At 42.6% G+C, this 24,853-nt stretch overlaps 1 protein-coding gene across 2 annotated transcripts in view; it reads right to left on the bottom strand.

Moving 5' to 3' along the window:
• LOC311497154 (sodium bicarbonate cotransporter 3-like) overlaps window positions 1-14,194 on the bottom strand; it is a 43,716-nt gene extending 29,522 nt beyond the window's left edge. Inside the window, exon 1 of one of the 2 annotated variants that reach the window (XM_084557321.1) lies at window positions 14,052-14,194. In XM_084557321.1, coding sequence (XP_084413447.1) covers window positions 14,052-14,096 — 45 coding nt within the window. In that variant the 5' untranslated portion in view covers window positions 14,097-14,194. Of the gene's footprint in view, window positions 1-1,981; window positions 2,466-14,051 lie in introns of those variants that run through there. The other variant, XM_084557320.1, reaches the window with a different exon arrangement.
• Between the last annotated feature and the right edge of the window lie 10,659 nt (window positions 14,195-24,853).

Genomic DNA, 24,853 nt, shown 5'->3' with positions numbered 1-24,853 from the left:
AAACATATCACACACTTGTGGTTAAATGGAGCTGTTAAATACTTCACAGATAGTTAGTCACAGATTTCTGAACAAAGTTAAATTACATCAACAGAACATTAGTACAGTCATGAAAGAGGATTTAGATTAGAACGCATTCATTGCTGTACCTAATAAAATGGCCGGTGAGTGACCGTCGCTAAGTGAAAACCTCAGTCTTCAAGCTTTAATGAAGTGGTTAACTGAATCTTGCTAATAAACGTCTTCCTTAACACATACTGTCTTCAGAGGACATGTAACAGGACAATGTCCCCGCAACACTAGTGAGACGGAGCAGACGCACACAGAGCTGCAGTGTTTGTGTGTGGAGTGTGTTAAACAGGAAGTGTAACTCCACACTGGTTGGTTGTAGCTCTGCTGTGACTGTGGGCTTAAAGCCTGCAGTGTGTTTGTACAGTTAACCCGTGACCACGTGCATATAAACCCGCTGTACAGTTAAAGCCACACCAAACACAGGACAGTTCAGCAGCGGCTCGTGATCCGGACTGATTCAAAACGTCATCTTCCTGATTCACTTTATTTAACCTCAGCGTTTAAAACTGTTCTGGATCTGGACGTGACTGTGGTTCAGTGGAAGCTCGTTTCTCCCAGGGGACACTAAACATCTCTCTCTTTATCTACTAATAACAACACATTTAATCATAATTAGCGCTGCAGCCAACGGCTACTTTCACAACTCATCCATCAGACGGTTGTTTTCCCAGTTAAGGACCGTTCACATATTTACTGTAGTCCAAGAGAGCTACATGGGCCAGTTATGGAAGCTGTAAAACCAGAATATGCAAAATGAATGGTATGTAAAAATGTTTGTTTTCCATTACTTTCTATTTTTAAGTTGAACGCACCACAATGATCAGCACCTGTGTTACAGTCTGGGAAACAGGAAGAGCTGCTATTAGCTGGGAGGCTAAGAAACTAAACCCACATGGACTTGACGTAGCCGTTATCTTGAACGTACTGGAGCATCATGGCAGCTTGCAGAAGATTTTTCAGTTCTAGCTGAAGCTATATTCTGAGGGAAACTTGTCTAACATTAAGAAAAGCAAAACAGCAGAAAAGGATCTAGTGTTCTCAGCTCTACGTGTCTGAAATAACTAAGAAGATGATGACCAGAAAGCACCAGAACAGATAATCTGCTGGAAACAGTTCAGTTTGATATGCTTCTAAAAATAAAACTCACCCTGAAGGAATCTGAGGAAGGCTCAGATTCCAAGATGAGGTTTCACATTTTCATCGTGCAGAAGAACGAAACGTCCAGAGCCGAGACTGTTCTCAACTTTTTACGGCGTCAGACGCGGTTTCTGGCCAACGCCGTGACCTCCCGTGTTTTAACTTCTGCATGATTCATTTTAGATAACATCCAAACACTTAATTATTTAACATGATGTTGTTAAATCACCACAGGCTGCTGGTCCACTGTCAAGTCAAGATGTTTGCTCCTGCAGGTGGAGATTATTTTCTTCTAAATGCTAAAACTAAGATAACTAGTAATAGTAGTACAGTATAGTATATAGTAGTAGTACAGTATAGTATATAGTGGTAGTATTTTCTTGGTATGCCAGTGGACTGCAGGTTTAGGAGAGTGAGTTTCAGCTACTATTCACGGTTTCTGTGAGTGTGTAATGCATCTGAAAATAACAGCTAGCATGCAGCCACTTTTGCACATTTGAGTGTTTGCAGAGGCAGGATGTTGGTATTTGTGTGTTATTGTGCACCTATCTTAAAGTTTTGGTCTGAGCTCCTTTCCTGTTCAAGTGTCTCATTTCCTTTAATCTTAAGCAACCACGAAAAAGTCAAAATTGTCAATCACTTTCTGTCTAGAAACCTCCGTCTTCTTCAACAAGTCTGAGACTACAGTCAGACCACAGACTTCCCAGACTCTGTTTTCAGTCTGATCAGAGACGAAGCATGTTTTTGACGGCTGAAAAGCTCAGATACATACCAGCGACATCGCTCTGGCAACCCTCTGACTCGCAATATCTCCCCAAAAGCCTGTCATTGCTACTCGACCCTGGTCTGAATCCAAAAAGCATTCCACAGAAAAACTCTCAAAGCAGCAGATCTGCGCGTCTCCTGGATTCAAAGTGTCAACAGTGGTGTGTGGATCTACAAGTCGTCCAGGATCAGTAAGTGAATACAGACGCTGTTCGCTATGACTCATGTATTTATAGCAGAGCGCGTTGCTTCATTGAGAGTCTGTCAGAGCGCCCAGCAAACCTGGAAGTCTGCAAACACAGCAAGAGAAAAAAATAATTATTAAAATAACAGGAGGCGGAGCTTCAGACGGACGCTGAGCAGGGAAAAAGAAACACAGAGGAGGCTGACCTCAACTCATGAACTGAAACCACCCAGAACTGATTCTTTTTTCTTCTGTTATCTGCTCACGACTCTGGATAAAGTCAGGACTTGTACATGACACAAACAAGTCAGAGGACGAAACAAGCATCAAGTCAAGTCTGAATTTAAGACCAACAGTCCTCAAGTAATAAAAATACCATGTCAAGACCAACAAACACTAAACCAAACATCCTGATTATAAAAACCAACAGGTCCCAAGAGCTGAGTCACCAACAAGTCATAAATCAAGACCGATCAATATCAAACCAACGGGTTAAAACTCAAGTCCCAGCAACAAGTCTAACAAGCCACGAGTCAGTAAATCCCAAATATAGAAACCAACGGGTTCCAAGTCAATTTATGACCAATAAATACCAAACAAATGTCCTGAATATAAAAATCAAACAGGTTCAAACTCAAGTCCCAGTTTAAGACCAACAAGACCCGAGTCAACAACTGGTCATGAATGAACACCAACAAGTCAAAGACCAATAGTTATCAACTAAAAACATCTCACATCAAAACCAAAAAATATCAAATCAAATGTCCTGAACATAAAAACCGGCAGGTCCCAGTTTAAGACCAACAAACCCCCCTGAGTCATGGCACCAGCAAGTCCAAAGTTAAGATCAACAGATACCAGGTCAGATGTCCTGTATAACAGGGACTTAGGACTTCACCTGGAAACTATCAGGTTCTAGGTGAAGTCCCAGTTAAAGACCAACAAGACCCAAGTCAGGATTAACAAGTGTCAACAATCTAATCAAGTAAAGTCACAGTTTAAGACTAATAAAACCCAAGAGAACAAGGTCTGATCCAACCTAAACCAGACCTATGTCAAAAGAAAAATACTGGCACCTCAGTCCCCCAGACATGAAACCCCATTGGTCAAGTTAGATTGATTGACAGCCATCCAGCCAATCACAGCCATCTGACCAAACCCACTAGTCCCAGCCTTCATGGGAAAGTAAACAGTGACATGTTAACACGGAGCTGCCGTCAGACAGACAGCGAACAGAGCGGAGGTATGAAATGGTTATTTAACAAGTTAATAATGTAGAATTTTCTCTGTAAATAACTAAACTATGTCTTGCTTTGTGGCATGTCAGCTGATATTAAACAAGCCAGGTGGAAAACAAAGTTAATGCAAGCCCAGTAAAGTTAATGGTAACTGATAGTTTTCTAGATCCATCCACTGATTTAGATATTATTCAACATTATCATTATTCTTTGTGTTAGGAATGAAAAAAAAGAAGAGGCAGCAGAAGACTGACTTATTTGTCAAGTCAAGTTGTCATGTGATTATGTGACAGGAGGGAAACAGAAAGTTGTCAATCCATAAATGCACTAATTCAGTTTTATAGTAGTACATATTGTTGCATTAATGACGTGTTCATTTACGTAACTTAAAGCTGTTTGTTGGAGCAATGAAGAAAATCCCCTACATTACTGCTCTCAGAAACTAGAAAAGAATAGAAATGAAGACAATGAAATCCAATAAAACTGTTAAAATCTTAAATAATAAGAGGAATAAAATAATAATATAGAGTATGATAAAGGCCAGGATGAAAGATTAGTTACAACAGATTAGAACAACAAAATATATGTGAAATAATTAATAAAAAGCAGATAAAAGAACAACAAGAGAAATGAATGTTTCCTCATCAAAATCAAGGCTGTAGAGGTTTGTTCTAAGTTTATATAGAACATTTCAACACTTCCATGTTCAGGAATATTAACACTGAGTTCTTTATGTAGAATGAGGAAGAGAAGTCCAGGAGTCAGGATGAAGGAGAGGATGAAGAAGATGAAGGAGAGAACATGAGAGGAGAAAAAGGGGAGAACATGAGAGGAAAGGGAGGGAACACAGTGTTCTTGTCACTCACACTTGTTCTTCCTCATATTGTCTTCGGGTCAATTTGACCAGATTTCAAAATGTAAACTGTCATAACTTTGGTTTTCTTCCATATAATTGCCTGAAATTTACATGGATGGTCCCCTGCTATGGTCTTTACAGCTCCAATCAATTATGACTATATTTGTTAAATTATGTGTGTTTCATCAAAATTTATAACACTGGTTGTCTCCCCGGGTCAATTTGACCCGGTCATATTTAGTGGTGCAATGGCTCACACTATTGTGGTTTTCAGCACAATTAACACACACACAAACGTATACAACCACCCACACACACCCACCCATCCACACAGCCAGCCCCACACCCCCACAACCCCCTGCCACACCCCCACCCCCGCACATACACACACAAAAACACACACACACGCATACATACACACACAAACCCCTACACACATATATACACACACACACGCACCCACACACACACCCAAACACGCATACTCACACACACATATGCACAAACACACACGCATACACACACACCTGCATTCATGTATACACACACATACACACACACTCACAAACATGCACACGCACATGCACACACATACCCGCACGTACACACACACACACACACACACCACAAAACCAAAATCACACACATATACACATACACACACATGTATAAACATACACACGCACACACATACCCGCACGTACACACATCCACACATACAAACACACACCACAAAACCAAAATCACACACGTATAAACATACACACACATATACACATACACACATGTATAAACACACACACGCACACATACAGACACACACACACATGCAGTGTAATATTTCTAGTCTCTGACGTCCATTCAACCTCCAGACAACACAAAATGTCAAAGCTAAACATTTGTGAACATGTTAATTTCACACCTGTTATTTGTCTTTCTCCAATTCTGGACAAGATGACTATAAACAACAAACTGAGATTATAAATACACTATAACTGCACTGTATTTCTGTGTTTATTATTTTATAAAGAAGGTCAAAGAAAGAGTTTTTAAAATAAATGCTGAACTTTGCAAATTATATTTCTTTCCTCTCTTATTTATGAAAACAAGTGCATCAGTAAATGTTGACCTTGGGCTAGCCTGACTAATGGTTTACATATACTAATCAGTAGTTATGCCAAATAACTAATAATATCTTCTATATTAGGTTTATTTTCACAAAACATGTCTAAAAGAAGTTTAAAATGTGTGGTGATGACTTGTCATGAAGTAGGCCAAAAAATATGTAACACAGAATGGTGGAATCATTTTACACATTTACATTGAAACCAATTGAAAAAGGCCGGGTCAAATTGACCCGGGAGGACAACAGGTGGGACTATTTGCTGCCATTCAAAAAATCAAAAAGGTTTCAAAACAATATCCTGCCTGAACATTGACATATACCAGCCTGTGATAATGATCAACACATATGCCTTTAATCATAAGCATAGTGAAAATAATTCAGAATTTCAGCTTTTTTTTTTTACTCAAAAACGAGTTGTACTTTTTTGTAAATTAGGCGTATCGTACCATAAACTACAAAACTAAATATAAAATTTATGTTAATGTGTTGGAAACAAGTTCAATTAAAAGGTGAAACTAAAAATTTTTTTAAAAAATGTATACATCATGTTTTATAAGCAGTCAAAACAGCCCGGGTCAATTTGACCCGGGAGGACAAAAGGTGCGTAGTAAACGTGAAGACAATACAAGGGTTAATAAAACATAAATTAACTGCTTAATACCATGGTATGTGACTGCTTGTTAATATGTATCTTGGGTTATAAAGCGTTGTGCTATAATGTACATTTTGAATGTAATATTATTTGCATCTCCTCATGATGAATCTAGAAATGCATTGCATTAGTTTTGGAGCCAACGGTGGTTGCGGTGCTCATGTGCTACCTCTAGAACCCCCCCACTTTTAAAATTGCTGCTCCACCCCTGAAAGTCAGGGGTTTGGAGGCCAGTTCAGTCTCTAGCTCTGCTTCTAGACCTGAACAAGTTCTAATGTAGAACCAACCTACATACCACAGATAAACACATTAAACTCAACCACTTGCACCGGGACCTTTCTCTTCCATCGGTCCTGAACTAACTGGAACTCCCAGGACTATGTGCTGTTCCATCTATTGTCTTCTGACCTTTGACTTTACAGTTGCTTTTTAATCTTGGTGATGCAGGAAGCTGATTGTCCCGACATGGGATTCTCTGTGGGAGAGTCAGGCTGGATTAATCTGATTAGCTCAAAGCTCCAACCAGCAGAGATGGAGGGAAAGACAGAAGGACGGGGTTGTCTCATGTTTCTTTGTGCTTCTTGTTTCACCATCTGACTGCATGCCGTCTGGGGTTTTGCATCTGTAAACGATCATTTTACTACAATGATTCCTCCCCGTACGTGCCTCACACTTTGTGCCAGTGCTTTTCCACTCGGCTCAGGAATTCTAATGAGAAACAACAACAAGCCACTGCACGAACAGAGCTGCTATCCAGGTAAACACATGGCAGAGAAGGCTTCGCATTCCCTCCATCGTTTTATCACGTACAGCTCTGACATCAGCTCACTACGTCATCTGGCAGATATTCACTAACCTACACTCGTCCCACTTTTCAGATATTAAGATGTTGGCAGCAGATGACCAGTCACCAAGCCATGACGCAACAGCTAACAGTTTAAGACCATCCAACACCAAACCAGAAGCTCTGAATAAATACACAGCATGTTTTAGATCAAGTCCCAGTTAAAAAAAACAACACATTTAATTGAATCTAATTGAGAACCAGAGTCAACACCAACAAATTCCATGTCAGAAATATCAAATAAAGAAATTAGATAAACTCCCAGGTCAGGTATAGACCAACAGTTTAAGAAAAAAAGTCCCAAAACCAACAAACACCAAACCAACCAATATAAAGATGAAAGCATATAAAACTAACAGGTTCCAAGTCAAGTCACAATTGTAGACCAATAGTCCCCAAGTAAAAATTTCAAGTCAAGACCAATAAATACCAAACCTGTCCTGATTATAAAAAAACAACAGGTTCCAGGTGAAGTACTCATTAAAACCCTCAAGGGTCCATGCAAACAAATACCAAATCTAAAGTCCTGAATTTAAAATCAATAGGTTTCAAGTCAAAACTGACAAATCTGAAGTAAAAAGATTTAAAAAACAAGATGGATTCAAAAACCAGACCTGGTCACCGAGTCATGAATCAACACCAATAAGTCAGGACCAACTACTCAAGTGTCAGAAATCCCAAACAACCAAAAAGTTCAAGCCAAGTCCCAATTAAGGACAAACAAAGCCAGTCAACACGAGTTCTGAGCCAACACCAACAATTAGTTCAAAGTTTCCAAAGGCTCATGTTAAGCTCTAATTTAACACCAACCATTTTCAATAAAAACAAATATGTAAAAACAAACGTCTCAAGTTAATATCAGTCCTGTTTGTGTTAAAGATGCCTCTGGTTTTATTGTCATTACATATTTCTTATGCTACTTAATTTAGAAAACAAACATTTAGGGTTAAAGCTTCTGCACATGAAGACCCACTGCAGTATGAAAGCACATCACTCCACATTCAACGGGGCAAATGTTGTGAAAGAACGTATTACAACACATCTGCTGTAACGTATTACAGCAGACAGAGGACTAGGCCATGTCAAGAAGACAGCCGTAACAATCTTGACACAGGACGAGGCCTCATAAAAGTAAAACACACTGAGATAGAATAAAGTTTCTCAAGACTCCCCTGAGATCAGAGACATATCTTCCAGCCTCACTCCTATATTAGGAGATCCAGCTGAGGGGGAAAACCACATCTGGACTGCAGTGATGTTTACTAAAACACGCCAGAAACTGTGGGAAAATTCACACCACCCAACCAGAGGACTCCTAGCCTTTGTCAAGCCTTGGGTTCTTAAGTCACAGTCACATTAGACAAACTGTGACTACAATAGAAAGACATTGAAAATCTGAAGTAAAGTGGAGGTGAGACAGCTAACGTCAGACGTCAGCAATGCTTTAGATGTTTGGTCATTTTCTCTGCTGTATCATCAGAACTTTGTTACTCAGGTCTTAAATGAGACTTGACCTGGAACCTGTCGTTGTTGGTCTTAGATTGAGACTTGTGACTTGTTGATTCAGGACACAGTGACTCAGGACTTATTGGTTTTAAACTGACTTTACCTGGAAACTCCAAGTTTTTATATTCAGGACTTCTAATTTTGTGTGTACTTGAGATTTTATATATTTATTATAGACAACTACATTTGTTCATATGCTAATATGATAATTTGTACATTTTGGCTTATACTATTTCTATTTTATCTTACTAGATTTTATTCTACTTATTTTTTATTTCTATTTTATTTAATTTAATCTTTTCTTTTTACCTGAGGTTCTTAAGAGTGTGTTTTTTTATGTACAACTAAGCTACTGTAACCAAGCAATTTCCCTTGTGGATCAATAAAGTTTATCTAAGTCTAAGTCTAAGTCTAAGTCTAATAATTCAGACTTGACATGGGAATTGTTGACGTTGGTTCAAGACACTGACTAGTTGTTGTTCATGACCAGTTGTTGACTCTTAATCTTGAATTAAGTCCCCGTGTTGTTGTGGAACTTGTTGGTTTATCTTTGGTATTTGTGACTTGGGATTTGTCGATGCTGACTCATGACTCGGTTTTGCTGACTGTAAGCTTTTAACATTTTTGAAGAATTTTAATGTGGACCAAGTCTTAAAAGGTTTTCAACTTTTTTCTTTGGGAGTGGACCCCTGCATTGCCATCATTTGTCTAAGCTAGCTATACAAAGCATAGGAGCCCTGTGGTTGGTGGTTAGCAGACCAATCAGAAGGGTCAACAGCAGGGTCGGTGAGTTCAGTTCCTGCCATGACACGGCCGGTCCTATCTCTGTACTTCTAGTCCAGTTTGAGTCGTGAGTTGTGGAGGATTTCAGAACAGACGGACGTTGGCTGACAGCTTCTCAAGTATCTTACCTAACCAGTGTTTGTTCTGCAAGACAAGGAGCAAGAGTCAACACTCATATGTAAATACTCACCTGTGGCCATAGGTTTGAATATCTGCAGAGAAACACTGGGGACACGTTAGGTCAAATACGCTCTCATGTTATCACAGCCAACTACATAATGTTTGGGTTTGGACCTAATGAGACCAGAAACAAAGGCAATGGGACTTCTTGAGTTGTCTTGATGTGACCTAATAGTTGACACCTTACCCAGTAAAGAAGTAAAACAAGATAAAATACTCTTGTGTAACATTTTTGGAGGCTTTGTGATATTTTTCATTTGTTTTATGTCACAGTAAAGAACCTGATGCAGAGACTAAGAACCTCTCAGTCGTCTGGAGACACTTGGCTGCCCTCAGATTTTTCATTCCTTTCCTGTTTGTCCTCATTATTTCTCCGTTTGTTTCCACCGTTTGGCTTCAGCCGCTCAGCTAAACCGCTCACATTTGCATTTCTTGTTTATTTATCCGTCTTTCATTTCACTTTAGCCTCTTAATGCTGAAGCAGATAATCCAAACAAAACATTTTAATTTCTCAAGTCTGATTCTGGACTGAGACATTCAGGTCAGTGCTAGTCGTACTCCTCCAGCTCTGCAGGTATAAATGATAAAACCAAGGGACAGCTGGTTGGACAGGTGTTTTTCCCGAGGGAGGCCGTACAGGTGAGGTCAGGTAATAACTCAGGGAGTAGGAGTGTAATCAAGTTTTCCTACAGACAATAAAGATCAGACCCGTTATCAGGTCGATCAATCGACTGAGCATGCATCCAGAACCTACGTTTGCATTCGTTGAATGGCAATAAACCAAAACTAGCTCTCCCTAGCTTCCAAGCTAACAATAGCTGTTTTAGAAATCTTTAAGGAACAGCTGGGAGGCAGGTATTTCACCAGATGTTCAACCGTCAACATACAGACCTACAGAAGTGCATTGTTGGTGATGAAGCAACACACATGATCTGGGAACAGAAGTAAGATGACAAAACATGCAAAAACATTTAAAGGGTGGGGGTGGGAGGGGGTGTTGGATCAGGACTAAGATCACAGTCAATGTCTGCAAAAAGAAACGTGACAGAGACATCCCTAATCCCTAATCCTGCTTCAAGGACCTCTAACCTCTACGTTTGTTTCTACAGTTCAGGAATGATTCCTCCTCCTCTAACAAAATAAAGTCTGAAGCCCCTGCACAGTTTCTTTTCCCTACCGGGGGGATGCAGTCTAACAAAGCACCAGAGAGCGACGAGACACCAGAGGACGAGTCTGTTGACGTCAACTCGACTCACCTGGGACGCCTCAACAGCACCAACCTGGGCACAGGAAACAGCAGCAGCAGCTTCCTCGTTAGACTCTGTGTTCCACTCGTTGGAAAGGTGTGTAGCTTCTGTTGTTTCTCACATCACTGCAGTAATCCGACTACCGTTCTGCCACCACTCAGGTGGGTTTGGTCAGAAAAGATCAAACCTCCTGAGAAGTATTAATCTTTGCCAGGGGAAGAGAAGAGGAACATGAACGCTGTCAACCAGTCGAAGCTTTTTGGTTTTGATTGCTGGTATGATGCCAACATCAGAATCTTTGTTCATAAGTTCATCTATTGCTTTAGTTGTGCAATGTTAAGAGTTTTGCAAAACAAAGTAAGTCTGGAGCTCTAAGGTGTGATAGATTCTGTTGAATTCCTCCATTAGTAAAACCCACCAGAGTGAAACCACTGTGTAGCCCCTGATGCTGAGCAGAGGACAACAAGACGGCTGTGGCTCAGGAGACGAGAGTCGTGGACAGTACAGGGTCACAGGTCGAGGACTGATCGGTCCTGGGTGGATCTGCTGACCTCTGCTGACCTCTGCTGACCTCTGCTGACCTCTACCCTAGCCTCAGCTCACGGCCACCTGTCTGGATCAAAGACTCTAATAAATGTGGAGTTGTTCCTGAGCTGAAAGCCTTCACAGAGCTGATATTTCCAACCAAACAATAACCCGATCCGTCACATCACAGCTTCACACTGCTCACATTGTTCACGGCTGAGGCTGATTTGAATAGAGAGCGTGAAAAGTTTCACCTGTTTCCATGGAGAGTCCACAGACAGGAAGCCAGCGGCAGTGAGAGCTGAGAGCCCTTCCCTAAATAGTATGTTCCCCTTTAGAAAGGTGTTCACCGAAACGTAAAACTGACTCGATCTCACATACAACAGGAATGTCATTAATGGAGTCATGAGCCGTCACATGAAATCTGATCCACCACGTTCAGAGAAGCCTGAGGGTTCATCACACAGACCTGACTGTCAGACCATGACTTTTTATGACTTTTTATGACTTTTTAATCACAGCAGTAATTACAGACGTCAAACGTGAACGTACACCTGCATGTGCTCAAATGTCATTCTTAAAAAACAGAGTCAGTCGTTCCAGAAAAAGACCGATGATATTCAGGCGCCTAAAACAAACACACCCAGAACTAAAAAGCTGTGAAACAAGAGACGTCGCTGATGTCGTCTACGGTTAGAAAACTGATGCAAACTGCTGCAAAGCTAAAAGTAAAACAAACCAAAAGAAATCTAAGAGGTTTACTAATCCTGATTAGGAATCATCACAACTATGTGTTTTCAGTAAACTGAAATAAACAGACCTGCCCTGATTCTTTTTTGCAGCCAACCACAGAGAGCCCACAGCAGGAAGCCAGACAGAGGTTAAAAATAATCATGAACATTTTTATTATTTTTTTTTTTTTTCCATCAGTTCTGAAGAAAAACTGAACCTGGAAAGAGAAAGTATCTGAAACACAACAAACAGAACTCACATGTCTCTGCTTTCCTGCTGGCTTAAAAGAAATAGTTTTTATAAACTGAACCAAAAGTTTGAAATTTACACTGAAGCCACGAAAATAAATTCCAGGACGACACCAGGACGAGCAGGTCAATGTGGCTGGAGGACATTAAGGGAAATGTTTAGCGTCAGATTGAAGCGCCGTTAATAAAAGTGATAAAAAACAAACTGTAAAAGAAAATAAACAGCAAAGACAAAAGTACTGGGAAAAATAAAAGGGATAAAACATTTTCCATTATGGTTTCTTTTTTTGTGTCAGACCCTTAAACAACAAATCACATCCAACACCAAGCAACAACCCGTCTAACCTCAACCCTTCATTCATAAAAGAAATCTGAGCTGCTATTGTTGCACCTGCTGTTTAAGTCGGACCATGTCGGCGGCAACGGAGACTTCAGTCAACGCAACGCACAACAGAAAGACACGAACGTCTCGTATCATCACCTGCTGCAGAAAAACAGCCGCAAAGAGATTTTAAACAAACACAAAATGTTAAAATAATGTCCCTCCGTCGCTGTCCATGTCCCACGACAAAACATTAGGTACACTAGTGAACGCATGCACAACATTAGGAACACGTAATTAGATATTAATAGATCTACAAAATGAAAACACAGTTGAATCAACATCTCTCTGAGTTAGTAGAAACTAAAGCTGGACTAAACTCCCTTCATGCTCAAGTAAACATCATTTCTCTGCTTTTATTGTCGACACAGAGTCAACACAGAGCAGGTCCGGTTTCTATACCGTACCTAATGAATTGGCCAGTGACTGTATATGGAGCTCAGTTGCTTGTTAAGCAGTACGTCATCAGACCGGCTTGTTCATGTGAATGCATGCACTGGTGTACCTAATGAACTGGCCAACGAGTGTCGTCTGAGAACAGCTCAGAATGAACACAACCACCAACTGTTGACTCGTGTCTCGTCTCCATGGCAACAGCAAATCCGCATCCAGAGTGATCGTGAGGACCAGATCCAGAAAAATCAAAGAAGACATCCAGCCCTCATCCACATGGACCCCACTCTGCTGACCCCACAGGTCAGAGGTCAGAGGTCAGCATCATTCAGGTCACGATTCAGTGCCTTGCTCGTGGGCAGCTGGAGTCCTGCTACAGCTACATGTTCAACAGGTTCAAGATAACAAGACTCAACTGCTTCTCTGTTTAAAGCCGCTTCTCCCTTCCAAATGCAAGTGACTGTGTTAACACCAGGCTGAATGCAGTGCATAAATGATTTAAAGATGTGGAGGTTGACGGTAAACCTGCATAATGCACCTAAGACTTTAAGACACTAGAACTGCCTCACTAAACAAACTCTTTAATTCGGCATACAAGCACAACCTCGTTCAGTACTCGTTAATATTTTATTTTGCTTCCAAGCAGCTAGAATATTAAGTTTCAGTGACAAGGAGAGCAGCATGAATGACACACCAAACCAGCTGGAAACGAGGAAGTTTTGGTAAATTCTGTTCATCTATGTGGATGTGACTCATGCCGAATGTAAGCCCAGGTCATCACGAGTCAAACTCATCTTTTTGGTTGGTCAGTCGCGTTTATAATTTTAGCGAGGAGCCTCTGAACACAGAAGTGGAGATTTCCATAAGGCATTTCCGCAAAGTTTTCTTCCCATGCGCATCGCTCCTCCACTTCCTGGCGTACGCGTGGTCCCTTAAAAACAAAAGCGGCCGGCAGCCAGCCTTCGTTTCTAGCCGCGTCAACAAGTTCTCTTTTTAAATAACACACATTTAAAACTGTTTGTCTCCGCGGCGTGTTTGTTTTTCTGACACCATCTTGGCTCAAAAACTCTTCTTCTTCTTCTTCTGAGGGAATTATTGGCTGCCGGCTGTGGAGGCGCTAGCCGCCGGCTAACAGGTACACTAGAGGGGGGGTGAGGGGGGGTGAGGGGGGGTGAACTTACAGATGTGAGGAGCGGTCTCATCTGTTCGTTGTTGTCTTCCTCCATGTCCAGAGAGCTCGGCGAGTCTTCCTCCCCCAGGACTTAGCTAAACCAGCTACTAGCCCCCGCTGCTTCTTCTTCTTCTTCTTCTTTTTCTCCGCCACTATTTTACAACTGCCTCAAATATATTAACTCCAGCTGTAAACCCCGCCTCCTTTTGATTGACAGCAGGGTACTCCGTTGACGTGGCGGCAATTGTTTTATTTGTACCAATCACCGAGCAGGGAAGTGGAGTGGGCGTGGCCATTCCGGTAACAAAGCGTGGCAGCGTTTCCTCGTCAGTCAGGTTCATGTAGTTTAGAAAATAAACTTTTATTTTTTAACAACAGGAGGAAAATAAAACTTAGATTTGTTTCATTAGTATAAAAATAATCATTTATTTAATTTAGTTTTTACTCCAATAAATTGTGTATGTTTAGTTTTCAGCTGAAAATAAAAAATATAATATAATAAATATATAACAAATAAACTATAAAATAAATTAATAAATAATAATAAAAACAAACAAGAAGGAAAGAAACGAAGAAAGAATGAAATAAATAAATAAAGGAAGAATAAATGAATAAGTAATTAATAAGAATAAAAAATATAAAATAAATGTATTAAACTGAATTAAATCAAATGAATGACTGTAAACAGCAACAATGAAATGCACATTAAAATACATGTTAGTGTCTGAATAATACAAATCATCTTGCCTTTATTTTATATCTATTTTTATTTTCTTTTTTCTTGAACAGGTTAAAGGTCAGGCAGCTTCTTAAACTGTTAACTGATGATATTCAGACTTTAGTCTCTATGTGGAGACATTCAGACTAAATAAGGAGGTTAAATGAATAAATGACTAACAAACAACACATGGAATAAAAGGACAGATTATCTGAACATCTGAAGAATTAGAATAATAACGGAAAGAAAGATTAGAAAGATTGGAAAGATTGGAGAGAAAGATAAAGAAGAAACAATAAGAAAAATAATGAGAAAGAGGAAAAGACAAAAAATAAAAATATGAAAGAAAGATGGACTAAAGAATAGAAAGAGAAAAAAAGGACAGAGGAAGTAAGAATAAGAAATGAAAGAGAGAAAAATAAGTAAGAATGAAAGAAACAAGAAACTAGAGAGAAAAGAAAGTAAGACAGAAGAACTATAGACAAATATAGAAACAAAAGAATGAAAGAAAGAGGATGAGAACAAATAAAGACGAGAGAAAGAGAGAGAGAGAATGAATGAATGAAGAAAATAGATAAAAAAGAAAGAAAGAGAAAAAGAGAAAAGAGAGAAACCTCCAGAGGTTCTAAACCTGAGTCGTCTCATATCTCGTCTTTGGTCTCCTCCACTCACATCTGTCTCTGTCTCTGTCTCTGTCTCTGTGTCTCTGTCTCTGTGTCTGTGTCTCTGTCTCTGTGTCTCTGTCTCTGTCTCTGTCTCTCTGTCTCTGTGTCTCTGTCTCTGTGTCTGTGTCTCTGTCTCTGTCTCTGTCTCTGTCTCTCTGTCTCTGTGTCTCTGTCTCTGTGTCTGTGTCTCTGTCTCTGTGTCTCTGTCTCTGTCTCTGTCTCTCTGTCTCTGTGTCTCTGTCTCTGTGTCTGTGTCTCTGTCTCTGTCTCTGTCTCTGTCTCTGTGTCTCTGTCTCTGTGTCTCTGTCTCTGTCTCTGTCTCTCTGTCTCTGTGTCTCTGTCTCTGTCTCTGTCTCTGTCTCTGTGTCTGTGTCTCTGTCTCTGTGTCTCTGTCTCTGTCTCTGTCTCTCTGTCTCTGTGTCTCTGTCTCTGTGTCTGTGTCTCTGTCTCTGTCTCTGTCTCTGTCTCTCTGTCTCTGTGTCTCTGTCTCTGTGTCTCTGTCTCTGTCTCTGTCTCTCTGTCTCTGTGTCTCTGTGTCTCTGTCTCTGTCTCTGTCTCTGTCGTTCATTATGTCTTCATGTTGTTTCTACAGGATGAAGAGTGAAACTAAGAACAGCTGAGAGGACTCATGTTCATCAGACGCCATCTGATCTGATCAAACATGAACTTTAGATGATCACATGAACGCTGCTCGTCCTCATTGACTCTGACCAGGACTCTGTTACTGCTGGACGCAGCCTGGCGGGGGTCCCCTCAGGGTCCCGTGGAGCCTCGGGGTCCCGTGGAGCCTCAGGGTCCTGTGGAGCCTCAGGGTCCCGTGGAGCCTCAGGGGTCCCGTGGAGCCTCGGGGCCCCATGAATGATGTGAGAGGTGGATGGAAACAAGGTGCAGACTGTTGCTGGTGTTATCAGTGATTAGCAGCTGATGGGGGGGGGGGGGGGGTTGTTTCCCTCCCTCCTCTAATCCTGACTGATTATTTCATTACACTAAACTCATTGTTGGTGCCACAAAGCAGCAGGTCCCGGGCCCCTGAGGCCCCCACACACTTTCATTCCAGGCTTCCTCCAGAGAAACAACATGAGGTGATTTCAGAGACGTCAAACGTCCTCTATGGGACAAAAGATAATAGATTATTAAGTCAAGCTCCAAACAATGAAGGAAACATTCAGGAGAAAGTTTCTCTGTAGGCTTCAGGAAGAATGAGGAATAAATGATTCACTCATTCATTTATTAAACAGGTGGAGAGAAGAAACAATGAGAAGGAAAAGAAAGATGGACTGAAGAAGGAGAGCAGAGGAAAGGAACAGAGCCTGTTCTCCTGCTGCTCTTTGTTTCATTACCAGTCGTCAGGAGTCGAGGTCCTGCAGCTTAATATCTGAGACGACCTTTGACCTGTGGTGACCTCTGTGACCCCACCTCTGCTGAGACATGGATGTAGTGGACATGAACGTCCATCAGGTTCAGATAGAGCTGAACTCAGATCAGTGCAGAAGCAAACTCCATCTCCCATGATGCACCAGCTCTCGTGTCGTTAAACCCAGAGAATTAAAGGTGAAGCTGAACGAACCACATGAGTCAGGTCAACGTTTAAAGCTTTATTTCATTCATTCATCATCCACTTAGTCAGAGTCCAGCATCTGTGACCCCCCCACAGCCCCCGCCCCCATGTCCCATTCAGTCCCCGTCGTCTCACTGCCGTCCAGCGGCAGGTCAGAGGTCAGCCCGTCGGGCGGAGGCCTCTCTGCTGGTGGTGGGCGGGGCTTAGCGTCAGCAGCTTCCTCAGGTGAGTCAGGACCAGGTGCTTCATGCTGCCTGGTGGCTTAGAGCCATCCACAGCAAAGGATTCTGGGAGATGAGTCCTGAGAGGAGACACAGAGTCAGGTTACAACCTTCACTAACGTCTGGTCTGGTCTCTTCTGGTCTGGTCTGCTCTGCTCTGGTCTGGTCTGCTCTGGTCTCATCTCATCTCATCTCATCTGGTCTGGTCTGGTCTCATCTCATCTGGTCTGGTCTGGTCTGGTCTGGTGTGTGCTGGTCTGGTCTCGTCAGGTCTGGTCTGGTCTGGTCTCTTCTGGTCTGGTCTGGTCTGGTCTGGTCTGATCTGGTCTCTTCTGGTCTCTTCTGGTCTGGTCTGGTCTGATCTGGTCTGGTCTCTTCTGGTCTCGTCAGGTCTGGTCTGGTCTGGTCTGGTCTCTTCTGGTCTCGTCAGGTCTGGTCTGGTCTGGTCTGGTCTCTTCTGGTCTGGTCTGGTCTGGTCTGGTCAGTTTGTTACCTGGTCAGTCTGCAGTGGTGTTTGTGGTGGAGGCTGAGGCCGGGGCCCCGATGACTGGGGCCTCCCTGGGGGGCCCTCAGGTTCCTGGACAGAGCCGACAGAGAGTCTCTGTAGATGAGACCACGACGAGACGACGTGATTGGACAGTGGTGACACGTCGCCAGCTGGAACAGAAGAAGACCCCAGACCAACATTAGACCAGGACCCCTTTCACTGAGGGCCACAGGAAGGGGAGGGGCCACTCAGGTGAGAAGTGTCAGCAGGAAAAGGGGCGTGGGGGGGGGGGGTCTTGTCTCTAGACGTTCTGCTCTCATCGTCTCGTTAGTAAACGTCTTGTTTCATGGAGAAGCTGCAGCGCCCCCTACTGTTAGAAATGAATAGAACAATAGAGTCCAGACGAGTCCAGGGCCACGTTCTATTATTATGTTCAGAATTAAAAACGGACCACGGGCCGTAGGTTGGACACCACTGATCTAAACCCACAGTCGTCTCATCTTCAAACACGTTGTCCTACGTTGGACTGCAGCCTTTAACAGAAACGTTATGTCTGTGAGGGACACGAGCTCAGGACGTCCTGGTCTCTGTTTTAATAGTTTTAATTATTTAAACTACACCTGTCTGTCTGGATCTAATAAATGTCCCTGCTTTATCAATACGTCCTCCAACAAATGTCCTCAGTCTATAAAATGTGTCTTCTCAGATGTCCTCACTGTAAAAAATATTTATTTTCTTTCTTTCTGATGTTTCTGAGACAGTCGTCGTCCATCTGTCCGTCCAGGCAGGGGGACGGAGTCTGAGCTGTCTCTTTTTTTGGGGACAGACTGAATCTGTTTCCCGTTCCGTCTCGAGGGACGTTGGGTCTAAATGGAGCGGCCCCCAGGGGCCCCGCCGCAGACACAGACCTACTTCTGCTTTAATCAGAGCGAGACCCTCGTGTTTAAAAGCTCTGGAGACATTTGATTATTAATAAGTTGAGAATAAAACCGTCGTTATGTTTGAAATTCTTCTTTTCTATTTATTTAACATTTGACATCATGATAGAACATGTTCAGCTTTAACATTAAACACATCTAAATAAAAATACAAAATAAAATATGATCCAGTAAAAGAGCTGTCAGTCATGTCCAGTTCATTAGGTACACTAGTCAACTGATTCTAATGGGACTCACTGAGACAAATGTGGCCATCGTCCTCGTCCTCGTCCTCGTACTCGTCCTCCTGCTGCTGATTGTGAAGACGATGATGAAGACTCTGCTGATAAAGTGTCTGTCCTCGTTGATGAGTGATGTCATCTTGGGGGGGGCGGGGCCACGGACACAGAGGCGTGATGTCATTGTTTGAGACTTCCTGTGAACTGTAATCTAGAGACAGATTAGAGATTAGAGACAGAAACACAAGACATGTCCAAACACTACCGTCCTCACTTTAAATAAAGATGGACACAGTCAGTCACGTCTAAAAATGTCCTCGTTCTAAAAGAAATATTTATTCACTCTAAAACATGATGCTCTAACAAAATGTCCCAGTAGCAGCGTTTAAACATAAATAGAAAGTCAATCTGTAAAAATGTCCTCGCTCTCTAAACAATGTGACTTTATAAACGAATGTCCTCGGTGTCCTGCAGGAGACAGGAGTCCGTGTCCCGTTGTGTTGGACGTGTTGTTAGATAACAACTGTTACACAACCACACAGACACAAAGACACTCAGGATTAGTTCATTCTGTCACTGAGGCTGAGAGAGACAAGACAGCGCCTCCCTGTGGACGTCCCGGGACACATGCAGGTCCTCAGGTGGACATGGATAAAAGAAATAATATCATAAATAGAACAGAATAGAAAAAATAAAATATTTCTGCAACATGAACAAAGAAGACAATTAAAGTCAAACTAAACTCTCTAGAGATGAAATAATAAATAAATTAAAACTAAATGTCTTCTCTCTGGAAACATTTAAAGGCTTTACATTAAATCTAGAGGACGTCCTCTCGTCCTCTGGACTGACGGCGGGAACATGTCAACACGATGAGACTCAGGAGCTTTGTCTCAAACTCATTTGACTTTCAAACTGAGTCCAGAGCAGGAAACAACAACCAGTCAAACAGCTGATCAGAGACAGACGCACGTCTTCACCAGAGACAGACCAGCGACAGAGGGACGTCTTCACCAGAGACAGACCAGAGACAGATGGACGTCTTCACCAGAGACAGAGGGACGTCTTCACCAGAGACAGACTCCAGACAGTGTCCTCTGATAGTCTACACTCCTGCAGGGAGTCATTGGTTCTTGGACCTGTGTGGTTCTGGTTCTGGTTTAGGTTCTGATAGAAAGGAGTCAGAACCCTCAGTGGATCTCTGTTGGTTCAGTTTGAGGCTGTGGAACAACAAAATGTCCACAGTGTAAAGAAATGTTGTTGTTCTAACCAGACGTCCTCGCTCTGAGACATTCTGAGACATTTTGAGACATTCCTCAAAAACACAGACAAATAAACTCTTTTAAAAAATATCTTAGAAAATAAAGATTGATATTTTGAATTAGTGTCTCCACTTTGAAAAAATGTCCTTGACCTCTGACCTCTGATAGAAGCTCCTACGATGGACACATAAAAACTGGACCACGGAGACCTGGAGGACGGTGGTTCTGGTCTGATGGATCATGTTCTACCTGGTGATCACATGAAACTCCAAGGGACACTCAGCAGTTAACACGATATACAGTAGCAGCACAGAACTACATGACTAGTAGTAGAGAAGAAACTAGAGAAGACAGTAGAGGACATGTCCTCAGAGCATTGTCCCCCAGCAGCCTAGGCCTATAGCAGTATAACTAAGGGATGGCTCAGTCCAGTGTTGCTGGTCTTAATGTTGTGGCTGATCGCTCTAAGGGCGTCTTCGTGTGTCCTCACATTAACTTCCTGCTCCGCTGACGTCCGTCTCATGCAAACGTCTCCAAATGAGACAGAGTTTGACAAACAAATGTGAGTTTCCATAAGAGACGGAGAGACGGAGTCTGAGACGAGTCGACGGCTGAAGACGGAGCTGCAGGTAAGAAACAATCTGTTAGAGAGTAAGTTAGATTTATTAGTTATCATAAGTTCTCATATTAGTATTATTACCACGTAAAACATTAAAAGCTTCTCATTTAAATTCAATTCAGTTTTATTTATATAGCGTCAATAACAATACAAATCGTCTCAAGACGCTTTACTAAAACCTGGCCTGAAACCCCAGATTTAAATAAAATCACTTCATGATAATTAGATCTGTGTTTCTTGGTCTTTGTTAACATATGATTTAGATTTTATTTTATTTCTGTAGCGCTTCTTAAAGTCAGCTTCAAAGTGTTCAACATAAAAACCTGCAATTTAAAAAACAGGAAACAAACTTAATAAAATACTATTTAAATCTAAATTAATATTTCAGTCAAGTGTTCATAATAAATATTTAAAACGTAGAAATTATTTGCTACTAAACTAAAGTTTGATTAAAGTTTTTCTGACAAAACTTTTAATTTTTTTTTTACCTTATTTTAATGTTTAAAGCTGAATTTGTCTGTTTTTGTTGTTTTTTTTTTTTTGTCTGCAGAGAAACTTTGAGGTTTTTCCGTTGTCATGGAGACGTTCCTCAGGGTCCTGCTGTTAGTGGCTCTGCTGAACTCAGGTAAACTCAACAAAAACAAACCAGGCTGATTATTCTCACAGCATCGCCCCCTGGTGGAGGAGGTGGTGGAGGTGGAGGAGGATTGAAACCCAAACCTGATGAGATAGAAACAAATATTATATATAATATTTTTCTGTCATGTTAATACTCAAGATCCGTTTCTTATTGGTTAGTTACTGAAATTTCAGTTTCAAAATACTTTTTGCACAGTCCTGCCACTAACTACTAGTATTTTATTTAAAATCAGAGCCAAAATGGAATGTAACATTACTCACAATCCTCTCTGCTCTACTCTGTCATGCTGAGTTTCATTAGAAACTAGAAAAGCTTCTCTTTCCATTGATACCAAGCATCACATAGCTGGAGCTAACCAGCTAGCCTCAGATAACCAGCTAGCCTCAGCTAACAGAGAAACACTTAAATCCAAAAACAACTGACAACAAATGTAACTGATCTAGTTTTATTATCTTCTGTCCTTTAGAGTCTATCCACATGATTCTACATCACTATGAACCACATGGTGACTGGACTGATAGAATCTGATCCTAAACCAAACCCTGTACCTCAATTTAATTCATGGCCCTTTGTCTCCATCTAGTGGACTAATGGTGGTACTACAGACAATAAACACAACACAGTCACGATACAGTAATGATCACAATGGTAGAATGTGATGATGTCCAGGATAAATAAAATGTCCAAAGGTTGAATTGTGTGTACGTTGCCTCCTGTAGTGGAATCAGTAGGATTTTGTAGCCAGATTCACTTTCAAGAGGTAAAAACCCAACGTGGAACACTTTGGGTTCTTTGGTTCTCCACATGTCCAGATGGAGAGTGGGCCTGGTTCTATTGTTACTAGAACCTTTGTGGTATTTCTCTAAACTCTTGGTCCAGTTCTAGTCAAGGGGTTGCTGAATGAGTTCAGAATGATATCATTGCTATCAGGGTGTTTTCTACTCTCTGATCTAGAAGATGTTTTAGTTGATCACTAATTAATCAGACACAATGTTACTGACACTGAAGTCTGACCTATCATAGAGACCAGGGTCCATGGAGACCAGGGTCCATAGAGACCAGGGTCCATAGAGACCAGGGTCCATAGAGACTAGAGACCAGGGTCCATAGAGACTAGAGACCAGGGTCCATAGAGACCAGGGTCATAGAGACCAGGGTCATAGAGACCAGGGTCCATAGAGACCAGGGTCCATAGAGACTAGAGACCAGGGTCCATAGAGACCAGGATCATAGAGACCAGGGTCCATGGAGACCAGGGTCATAGAGACCAGGGTCCATAGAGACTAGAGACCAGGGTCCATAGAGACCAGGGTCCACGGAGACCGGGGTCAATGGAGACCAGGATCATAGAGACCAGTATCTATGGAGACCAGGGTCGTGGAGACTAAGGTCATAGAGACCAGGGTCCATAGAGACCAGGGTCGTGGAGATTAGGGTCATAGAGACCAGGGTCCATGGAGACCAGGGTCTATATAGACCAGGGTCCATAGAGACCAGGGTCCTTAGAGACCAGGGTCTATATAGACCAGGGTCCATAGAGACCAGGGTCCTTAGAGACCAGGGTCTATATAGACCAGGGTCCATAGAGACCAGGGTCCATAGAGACCAGGGTCCTTAGAGACCAGGGTCTATATAGACCAGGGTCCAGGGAGACCAGGGTCCTTAGAGACCAGGGTCTATATAGACCAGGGTCTATAGAGACCAGGGTCCATAGAGACCAGGGTCCATGGAGACCAGGGCCCTTAGAGACCAGGGTCTATATAGACCAGGGTCCAGGGAGACCAGGGTCTTTAGAGACCAGGGTCCTTAGAGACCAGGGTCTATATAGACCAGGGTCCATAGAGACCAGGGTCCTTAGAGACCAGGGTCTATATAGACCAGGGTCCATAGAGACCAGGGTCCATAGAGACCAGGGTCCTTAGAGACCAGGCTCTATATAGACCAGGGTCCAGGGAGACCAGGGTCCTTAGAGACCAGGGTCTATATAGACCAGGGTCCATAGAGACCAGGGTCCATGGAGACCATGGTCCATGGAAACCAGGGTCTATATAGTCCAGGGTCCATAGAGACCAGGGTCCATAGAGACCAGGGTCCTTAGAGACCAGGGTCTATATAGACCAGGGTCCAGGGAGACCAGGGTCCTTAGAGACCAGGGTCTATATAGACCAGGGTCCAGGGAGACCAGGGTCTTTAGAGACCAGGGTCCTTAGAGACCAGGGTCTATATAGACCAGGGTCCATAGAGACCAGGGTCCATGGAGACCATGGTCCATGGAAACCAGGGTCTATATAGTCCAGGGTCCATAGAGACCAGGGTCCATGGAGACCATGGTCCATGGAAACCAGGGTCATAGAGACCAGGTTCAGAAACATAGACCTGATGGTTCTGGAGGTATTCATCAGGTAGAGGTTTATTTTATCGGCACCATGTTTCCAGTGGAATGACACTGAAACATTCTGTTGAATTAAAGTTGTGGAACAGTTTTTCCTTCAGTGTACATACATTTATATTTTCTGTCTTCAGAATCCAGAGCCTCTTCACCTGAAAACAACACTGGCCTGAATTTTGTCGTGGCTTTTCCGGAGAACATCGCCTACTATCACCCCAATAATCCCAAAAACGCCCTCAAGATCTTTGCCTTGTACCCTGATACAACGGTCACGGTCAAGATGAACCCCAACGATGTCAGCATTGGCACATATACAATGTCCTCTGGAGATACGGAGGATGTGACTTTGTATGATAAGCCCCAACTGGAGCTTGGGAAGTCAGACAAAACTAACAGAACTCTCCACATCAGCAGCACCAAGCGGATCACGGTTCAGTCCATCAGCTCGAGGAGGCAGAGCATGCAGACGGCTCTGGTTATACCGACTGAAAACCTCTCCACAGATTACTTCATCCCTCCTGTACCCACCATCAAAGGAACCACTGACCCTAAAGACATAGTCACCCAAGCTGTGACAGAGAAAGGTCCGTTCAGACTGATCATCATCAACAACGACAAACCCAACAAAGTGACTGTTGAAGGCAAACAGTCTCAAACTGTTTCCCTTTACCCCAGTGAGACTGCTCAGGTCTGGCTAAACCCAGATGATGAATTGCGAGTCGTGAAAGCCAGCGAGCCGGTGTCCGTCCTCTTCGGTCACCCCTGCGCCTTCCTGAAAGACTGTAGTTGTGGACTGGTGTACACCATCCTGCCGCCGGCGAAAGACGAGACGCAGACGTTCTTCATTCCTCCAGAGCTGGCCACGGATGATCAGAAGGAGACGTCTGTACTTCTGTCAGACGGGGAATCAACCAAAGTGGAGAACTTCAAATCCAAGGTTAGCATAGCCGGCACAGCGATCCTCTACCGGCCGGGCCTCCTCATCACTCTGATCCCGGAGTCTGACTTCGCCAGCTGTTACACCATCACCTCCCTCCCCAGTCTGCAGAACTTTGCTGTGATCTTGACCCACAAGGATTCCACCGCTGGCGTCCACG

This window comes from Chelon labrosus (genome assembly GCF_963514085.1).
Source record: "Chelon labrosus genome assembly, chromosome: 12".
Classification (NCBI taxonomy): Eukaryota; Metazoa; Chordata; class Actinopteri; order Mugiliformes; family Mugilidae; genus Chelon; species Chelon labrosus.
Note: the sequence above shows the minus strand (reverse complement) of the source record. Positions and strands in the feature narration are given on the sequence as shown.